The sequence below is a fragment of the Mus pahari genome, chromosome 21 (genome assembly GCF_900095145.1).
Source record: "Mus pahari chromosome 21, PAHARI_EIJ_v1.1, whole genome shotgun sequence".
Taxonomy (NCBI): Eukaryota; Metazoa; Chordata; class Mammalia; order Rodentia; family Muridae; genus Mus; species Mus pahari.
Genome location: NC_034610.1, coordinates 29,792,855 through 29,802,545, shown reverse-complemented (window position 1 = coordinate 29,802,545; position 9,691 = coordinate 29,792,855). Strand labels below are relative to the sequence as shown.

Sequence of the window (9,691 nt, the reverse complement as noted above, 5' to 3'; positions counted from 1 at the left end):
TGGCACACATACATGAAATAAACAATTAACACTTTATGTTTGTATACATATGAACATATTTCATATGAATCATTTTTAAATCTCTATAATATCCCTACGAGGTATATGCTGTTCAAACAGAACGAGGATTAAGACTAAGTTCCCTGAGGTCAACAAGGTCATTTGCCGCCCTCAGTTTTAAAACCAATCCTTCAGACTTGGGCTTTGACTGGCTAAGTAGCCAAGGCTCTCTGCCTCAACAGCCATGTATTTCAAATTCTAGCTTTGTCGATTGCTGCCGTATAATCTTCGTTGCCTTATGACCTGGAGCCTCGGTGTCCCCAACTCTACCCACAGCCACTGCCTCACAATATTGAAAGGCTTCAATAAGTTAAACTCTTTGAGATACTCTCAGTAGACCTTAATACATAACAAGTACTCAACAAATTTTGTAATCATCATATTTTGCTATTGAGTAGTCTTGAAAAAGGCAAAGGATCTAAAATGGGTGGAAAGTTTATGTTGCTTCTCCAGGTTTATTCAGCACTCAAGAGGAGGGGAGGGATATAAGAGAGCATGTCTGCATTGCATGGTATGGAAACATGAGCAAGAGACCTAAGACTCAGACTGACTCAAGATACATTCTGAATAGAAAGATATTTGGTGACAGCTTGGATGTGGGGAATGGCAGAAAGGATGCCTGCTAAGGAGCCCAAGGATGCTGGCTTGCACATCTGGAGGCCTCGACAGACAAAGGAGGCAGATAGATAGCAGTGTCGGTGGCCAGTGGAGTAGACACTACTCTGGAAGTGCTTTAATGGAGATAAGGGTAGTATTAAGATATGCACGGGAAGATTCACAGTAGGCATCTGAGTGTGTGACTCTATGGCGCAGAGGAGTGGCCTTGGTGGGATTCACATCTGTGCTTGTTACAATGTATCTATAGAACAAGGAGAGAGAAATCCACTTAGAATCAGAGAAGCAAGGTTGATTTTTCTGGGTGTTATATTTTGTACACATGTATACCAGCGGTGCCTGGAAAGTCACCAGGCTCACTAGAGTATGAAAAAAAAATAGTTTTCATTACTCTAAAATGTATTGTCTATGAAGAAAGTTGCCAAATTATTACAGCATTTTAGTCTGTAAAGCACACAAGTGCCATGCAATTGTGAACCCCTCAAAGGTGTTTTACTTCTGTCGAGTTCCTTATACCAAGTTAATCCTTATGACAGTTTTGAGTTTGATAATCTTAACTAGTGACAGTAAAATATTAACTAAGCGTGATTTCTTCAGAACTTAGTTTGTTGTAGGGGACCATGGAAATTACACACGATCACGAAATTATCTTAAAATCATGTTCTCTGTTTTTCTTTGGCCAAGAAGTTTCTGCTGGTTTGTTAGTGGCCAGCTCATGAACAAAAGCTGATAGTTCATGTTGATGTTCCAATTTAATTGAAGGAAAGAACCCCAATGATAACACAATAAAAGATCAATTCCTATTTATGAACCGTTTTCTTATAGAGAGCATCTAATCTACTGTCTGGTACTCAATAGCTGTTGGCGTGCTCCACCTTTGTTCTCCATATCATCTAGGAGAACTACCCTTTTCCAGACTGTTAACATTCTCCTAGGATTTCCTCCCCAACCAAGACTGTCTGAAAAGATATATAGATGACCTGTATGTGTTGAGTATTACGTGTGTCACAGTCTAATTAGCTGTCACTATTATGGTTCTTACGCATTGATTGAACCCCAAATACATTTCAGTATTTCGAAAAGTTCTGAATATTTTAAGTGACTTTTAAACCTGAGAAGCTAAGGGAATCTTTAATAATCTCAAGTCAGCATTACCAGTTTCAAGACTTCAAAATGTCTATGAATTTGTCTTTCAAATGACTCATACCCTCCCTTTACCCTCTGACTGAAAGAAATAAATTGTAACATGTAATGTGTTTATTATATACTTACTTCTTAATTATCGCTATATCATAAGTGTAGTAATAATAATTTGTTGAATCCTTCTGATTTATTCCTTTTTGTTTTTTATTCTTAAGAAAACAATAAGCATAAAGCCATTGCCTCCACCCAGCAACTCTTACTAATTTTTCCACAAACCATGTTATTGTTCTCTCAACTGGTCTCTCCCGATAGTTACCGTGGCTTCTAGAAATAATAACTCTGTCTTCTTATATGTTAGGTAGGGCACAGGGGAAACACCTACTGAAAAGACAGAGAGGTTATAAAGGGAAGGTACACACTTCATCTCTAACCCATGTTAGGTTACTTCTACTCATCTATGCTTTGGATGAAGTGAACTGACACAGCCTTAAGTCCATGTAGATACCAATGGACACTCAGAAGTAAATAGAATCTCCCCCCACCCCCACCCCCCACCCCGCCGCCATCAAGGGTAATGGTTAAGACTTCTTGCTTTTGACTATTCATGTGAGTGAGAAACATTTTTTCATTTTAGCTTATTAAAAAAAGTCCTTGTGGTAATTCTAAGAGCCCGTGACCTCTCCTCGAATGCTGTTGAGTAATAGGAACATATTTGGAGCCCATGAAAAACTCATTATGTCTCCAGCGCTCTCAGAATGATTTTCGGTTTCGCTGGCTGCTGAGCTTGCAGCTCAGCTTGAGTTTTGGTTAGTGACAACTGTTGCTTTTCACACATTCAGCACTAGGTGTTCATTTCAGCCCTCTTCCTTTTTCCTCCCCCCTCCCTTCATCCATCCTTCCCTCCCTCCCTCCCTCCCTCCCTTCTTCCCTCCTTCTTTATCATTTCTAGAGATCAAGCCCTGGTACTTTTGCATGCTAAAAAAATACTATAGCACTCAGCATACCACCAGCCCTCAATTTTTTTTTTTTTTTTTTTTTTTTCCGAGACAGGGTTTCTCTGTATAGCCCTGGCTGTCCTGGAACTCACTCTTATGATGCCTGTATACATTCATTTTAAAGGATATATTTACTTTTATTTTATGGTGTGAATGTTTTACCTGCATGTATGTGTGTATAACACTAGTACCCTAAGAAGTGGGAAGTGGGCCCTGGATTCCCTGGAAATGGTGTTAGAGACAGTTGCTAGAGGCTGTGTGGCTACTAGGAACCAAACTTGGGACCTCTGCAAGAGCAGGGAGTACAATTAATTTCTGAGTCATATCTCCAGCCTTTGCAGACATTCTTTTTTTTTTTTTTTTTGTCCCCCAATTTAAACAAATTTTATTCAAGACTAAATCAACGTTTTCATTCCTTTAATTGAAAATTGATTTTTTTTCCCTTACATAATAGCTCCTGATTATCACTTTCCCTTCCTCTCCTTCCAGCTCCTCCTCACCTCCCCTTCCGCCCAGGTCCACCCCCTTTCTGTCTCTCATTAGAAAACAAACAGGCTTCTATGGGAATATGATACGATGCTATGATATAGTACAAAGCATAAAACAAAAGTTGGCACATCCGAATTGGACAAAACAAACAGCAGGGAAAAAAAAACCAAGAGAAGACACAAGAAAGAGACCTGCTTGTTTTGCACACTCAGGAATCCTATAAGAGCATTAAACTGGAAGCCATAATTTATACACAAAGCCCTGTAGGGTAAGAAGAAAGAAAAAATACATCACATATATATGATAATTTTTAAAAAAAAATCCTTTACACAACATTATGAGACAAAGAACCTCCAGAGATTCTGTTGAGTCCACTTTCTGTTGGCTACTCACTGCTGGGCATGTAGCTTCCCCTTAAGAGTAATTTGTTTTCCCAGTGTGATTCCCTTGGAAGGAAACTAACTTTTCACATTCTTGCTTGGGGAATGTGCTGCCTTGGTCCATGACCAGTTCCTCACTGAGAAGAGGATGCCTTGAGTTAAATTTCAACCTGTGATGACCAGTCAGCCCCTCATCCCTGTTTGCTACTCATGAGAGATAGACCCAGGCCTGGTGGCAAACGCCTTTGGTCTCCGTTCTCTCAAGTTGGAGGTAGAAGGATTGCAGGATAAGAGTAGTCCGGCTGACTTAGCAAGACTCTTGTCTAACAAGAAAATTGAAACAGGGTGTCAATGCGGTACCTCAGTGAGAAAGCACATCCCTAGCATAGGCTCTGGGCTCAGGCTGAGTATCACAAAACAAGAGAAACAACAAAAATAAAAACATGAAAGAAAGAAAGAAAATGAAAAGACATTAGCTTATATTTCTGGGAATGTATCAGCATTTTTATAATTAAATTATTATTTTCATACACGGTGCCCTTTGAAATGAGTGTAAGAATTTGGGTGACTATCTCTTCTTTATATATGTCTCACTCAATATAAATATGTTCTGGATAGTTAGAGGAATGCTGTTTATGCATAAAAGACTTAGCTGGTACCTTTTTGTAATGTCATTTTCTGTCTCTTTGGTGTATATAGCCTTGATTTTCATAATATATATATATATATATATACATATATATAATGAAATATATATATTATATATATAGTATGAAATATATATATTATTAGATATTTTCTTTATTTACATTTCAAATGTTATCCCAAAAGTTCCCTATACCCTCCACCTGCCCTTGCCCCTGCTCCCCTACCCACCCACTCCCACTCCTTGGCCCTGGTGTTCCCCCGTATGGGGCATATAAAGTTTGCAAGACCAAGGGGCCTCTCTTCCTAATGATGGCCGATTAGGCCATCTTCTGCTACATCTGCAGCTAGAGACACTAGCTCAGGGGATACTGGTTAGTTCATATTGTTGTACCACCCATAGGGTTGCAGCCCCCTTCAGCTCCTTGGGTACTTTCTCTAGCTCCTCCATTGGGGGCCCTGTGTTCCATCCAATAGCTGTCTGTCTCTTTGGTGTATATAGCCTTGATTTTCATACTTTTTAAGAAGCCAAAAAATACATGCTGTAGAGATGGCTCAACAGTTAGGAACACATGTTGTTCTTCCAGAGGACCAGGGTTGGTTCTCAGCACCCATTCTAAGTTGCTCATTGCTACCTGTTGCTCCAGTTCCAGGGCATCTGACACCCTCTCCCAGCCTCCCTGGGCACCTTCATTCGCATGCTCATATAATATACATAAATAAAAACTAAATCTTAAAAGTTTTAAAATTAAAAATATATTTTATTTTAAAAGTTGTTAAAATAATGTATTTTGGAAGGACATGCACTGGTTATATACACTATATCACGATATGGTTTTATGAAAAGGATGTGAGCCTCTCTGGAATTAGATGTCTGTAGAGGGTCCTGGAAGAAATTCCCACAGTGTTGTACGACACTGAATTCCTGGGACATGTAAACAAATGCCTACCTACCCCAGTGGGACGTAAAGGATAGAGTAACTTAAGGACACCACCAAGATCCAATTTGGTGAATAGTGAGTCTTATTGACATTCTTTTAGAAATGTGGAGCAGATGTATTACCAAAGCACAACCCATCAGTTCTTATTGCTTAAACATGCTTGGGGTAAAGAAGGGGCCTAGTGCATCTGCTCAGTTTCAGGAACTTCCTTCCAGTTGTTTTCTTCTTGTCTTAATGTGTTTCCTTTTAAGGAGGAATCTTTCACTTCCTCTTAGAAATTGTTACTGTTTCACCATCCTCTTAACATCTTTCTTAACCAGTTTCCCTCAGAGGTTATAAGGATTTAATCTTGGAGGAAACTGCTACATAATACCCAGAGGCAGAGGTGTATCTGTCTGTGTATCATCTCCTTGAATCTGTGTGATGTTTGTAAACATTCTATTCCCGTGTTTCACATGTTGTCTTTCCATGGCTTTCTTCCTCAGAATGACCTGAAGGTGTTGTTTACATCGTTAGCTGACAGCAAATATATCATTCTGCAGAAGCTGGCAAATGTGTTCGAACAGCCCATAGTGGAACAGATGCAGGTATGTACAGGCATGTTCTGGAACAGCAGATATACATAGATCACTGCTTTACTGTGGGATATCAATTTTTTTGACTGATGAATGACATGCTATGGCATTTTTATTCAATGCATATTTTAATTTCAACATGGGGTTTGGATAGAGTGCCCAGCAATACTGACTTGGTCCCTCAATACATATTTATGGAACGTGAGGTCAAAAGTGACATCAATGGTAGCTGCTTCTCTGGAGGAATTTGCTACTCCAAAATGACATCAGAAATGAGCTCCATGTTGTAGGAAAGAAAACAGACATTCTCAGGCATGGGTTCCCAATTTCACCCTATTTAAAGGGAGCTCTTCTGGTATTCATCACTGACCATACAGGCTAGTTGCCTGTGAGCTTCTGAGGTGTCCTGTCTCTGCCTCCCACCTCACTGTGGGAGTACTCTGAATACAGAAGCCTGCTGGCATGTCTGGTTTATGTGGTCCCTAGGGATTTGAATTAGGGTTACCAGTAGATCTCTTTACCCACTGAGCCACCTCCTTGGTCCCTGAAAGCATTCTTATTTAAGTTCTCCCTACTTTTTGTTTGGCTCTGTGTAGAACTCCAGGTCAGAAATAAATTTCTCTTCGTTTGTAGATGCTTGTTTCCATTGCTGACTTGAGAAATCTAAAAATCCTTCCGATTCCCAAAGGTCCCCAGGGGTCTGGACTATCACAATGGCACATCTTAAAGATAAAAATAGGAGGGGCCTCTTTTTATCCCCTGTACTGAGAACTCAATAGCCTCTTCCGGTTGGATTTCTATCTATCTTTTCATTTTGAAAAAATTTCAAATAACTTATTTAATTCTTTTCATTTCTTCCTTTCATCTGCTTCTCCTTGTGGAACTCCCTTCAGGGAGATACTTCACATCTTCTCTCTCTCTCTCTCTCTCTCTCTCTCTCTCTCTCTCTCTCTCTCTCTCTCCTTAAGAGATCTTTATCTTTCTGTCTCTTTTGGTAACACCCTGTCCTTTTCTTTAAACAAATACATTCTTTTCTGTAATATAACTGGGTATACTCACAGTTTGGTGGTTGTCTTTGTTTTTGTTTTGTTTTTTACACAATCTGTCCCCTCTGATTCCTTTATTTGTTTGCCAGAATCATCGCTGTCGGTCATGTTGGATATTCTTGACTTCATAGTCATTTTCTGTTGTCTCTTTATATCTGGGTTGGTATTAAATAGTTGAAATAGGAACCTGAAGAAAGGATGAAACTGACAATTTTGAGGAGATAACTGGTCCATTGGCCCATTTGTTGGACAAGCTCTCTGTTCACCTTTTAAGCTCCCTCAGTTGTTCTTATGACCCCCCCCCAACTTTCCTGACAGTAGAGGAGTGACCACAGCCCTTCGTGAGACAGAGTAGACTTGGGGGGCTTGTGGACAAAGCTTTGTAATTTCTACACCCCATTTCTTTCTTTCTTTTCTCTCTCCCTCCTTTCCTCTCTTGTTGTTTCCTTCTTTATTGCCCTATCTCTCCTCCCCTTCTGCCCTGCCTCTCTCCCTCACCCCCCACATCCTCCCTCCCTCCTTTTGCGCCCCCCCAGAGTATTGCTAGTAGATGAGCTGCATCCAGCATTACAGGCATGGATCACCTCCTCCATCTTCTCCCTTTTCAATCCCACACTGAAGCCTACTGCCATATCTGTCATCCCTCAGTCTAGAAAGTCCCCTTCCTTCTTCAGATAATAAATAAACTTTGAGCCTTTCATCTGCGAAGGAAGGGGCAATGTGACATGAAGCAGGGTTGGGATTTTATGCTCTCAGCAGTTTTTCACTAGCTTTCTGACTCTGTCTTCCAAGTTCCTGGGACTCCCAATGCTCTAAACTTGGTAGTGCGGTTCTTCTCTTAGGTTAGCATTCAGCTTTCTCAGCACCAGTGAAATTTCATGTATTTGTCTGGATTCTAACCTTGAGACTTTGTTGGTCTTAATGTCCTCCCTGTTTCCTTTCCCCAGCAGATTTATGGAGGACAGCACTCCAAAAATACCCAAAACCAAACCAAACCAAAAAACAAGCAAGCCAAATATTTGCTATTGTTTCAGAGAGGTCTCAGGACAGGAAAAGGGGGACATGTGTTTCATCTGCCATCTGGAGTCCAGACTCCTCTCATTGTCAAGGGCAACTGGGTTGTAGTTCTTCCAAAAACCCACTTAGGCCAGGGTCTGTTGGTCTGGTACTCCCTCCTCCATTCTCTTGTCAGAGATGAGTTGCGTCATGAATTTTAGTACCTAATTCTATTGAGATTTGGTTTATTTTCTTCTGGCTTCCTGACAAGACTGTCAGCTCCTTGAAGTTTAGAGCAAGGTCTTCTCTTCCCAGAGACCTCACCCTGGGCAGACAGGGCTCAGCCAGTTTAATCCTCGCTAATTGACTTTTCCACTTTAGAGTGAGGAGCAACCATTCCTTTTTTCTTTTTTTTTTTTTAAGATTTATTTATTATCATACATGAGTACGCTGTAGCTGTCTTCAGATGCACCAGAAAAGGACATCAGGCCTTATTGCAGGTGGTTGTGAGCCACCATGTAGTTGCTGGCATTTGAATTCAGGACCTTCAGAAGAGCAGTCAGTGCTCTTACCCACTGAGCCATCTCACCAGCCCGGAACAACCATTCCTTGACCAGGCTTCCCTCACACTTTGGTGTTGCCACACTGGTGCAGTGTCCAGTGATACTCCATTGCATTTCAGGAAGCTCCATGGTCTCCTAGACATCTTGGGGACATACCTGACTCACAGTCTATCCTACATGCTACTTCTAATGTAGGGTGATTTATCTACAAATTCCCTTGTTTAAGGAGGCCATTCCTCTCCCAGCTCTCTACCCTAGCTCTGCCCTACCTCCTCGCCTAATAAAGCTGACCTACAATATAATAAAGGACCTTCTCTTTTTCCAGTAGTACATGTGGATGTTTTTTGTGTTTTTGTTTTTAAATTTAGTATCTTCTTATGTATTTAAAATAATTCTTGAAAGTAAAAGTAAAAAAAAAAAATCAAAAAGTCAAAAAAGCTTCTTTGGAGCAGAATTGTTCTTCAGAGTCTGAACGAAATGTTGTGAATCTTGCCCAGGCCATCCAACAGGCTGAAGAGGGACTGAGGGAACTCGAGGGTGGAATCTCTGAGTTGAAACGGCGGGCTGACAAGTTGCAAGTGGAACAGTCTGCTCTGCAGGAACTCTCCAAGCTCCAGGTACCGCCTCCAGAGAGGCAGCTCGGCCTCAGTGGCTCAGCTTTACTGAAAAATCAAGAAAATGTTTCCACCATCCTCTTGGAAATTTGTTCAAACAAATGTCACATCATTTAGGTCTTGACTTTTACTTAGAAGCAACACAAATTTTCCGAACTTTTGGCCATTTTTCATACAATGAAAAATATAGGTGCAGCTAGTATCTATATTTTTTCTGTCCTTATGAAGATATCTAAACACCATGCTATAGTTCAGTGGTGGGATTTATTTATTTACTTCTGCTCTTGAAAATATAACTATCGTTATGATCCCTACCTAGTAAAATTAAAGGTGAGGGGATTTCCATCAGATTTTTTTTGTAATATATTTCTAGGGATGATTTAGCCGAGTAAATACTCAAGGTAAAACTTTTTAGAACATGAGTTTCAAAGTGAGAGTTTATCAGGCATACACGCTGGAATGTAATACAAATGTTCAATTCCAGAATGGCAACAAAACCTATAAAGTTTGGAAATGTGTGCGGACTTTTCCATTACTTTTCAGAGAGGAAAGAAAGGGAGAAAGGGGGAGAGAGGAAGGGAGGAAGGGAAGGAGGGAGGGAGGGAAGGAAAGGAAAGGAAAGGAAAGGA

At 40.5% G+C, this 9,691-nt stretch overlaps 1 protein-coding gene across 11 annotated transcripts in view; it reads left to right on the top strand.

Annotated features, from left to right (window-relative positions):
• Syne1 (spectrin repeat containing nuclear envelope protein 1) overlaps positions 1 to 9,691 on the top strand; it is a 493,437-nt gene that overhangs the window by 377,626 nt on the left and 106,120 nt on the right. For all 11 annotated transcript variants that reach the window (XM_029532807.1, XM_029532801.1, XM_029532799.1 and 8 more), the window contains 2 exons: positions 5,754 to 5,855; positions 8,946 to 9,065. In XM_029532807.1, coding sequence (XP_029388667.1) covers positions 5,754 to 5,855; positions 8,946 to 9,065 — 222 coding nt within the window. The remainder of the gene's footprint in view (positions 1 to 5,753; positions 5,856 to 8,945; positions 9,066 to 9,691) is intronic.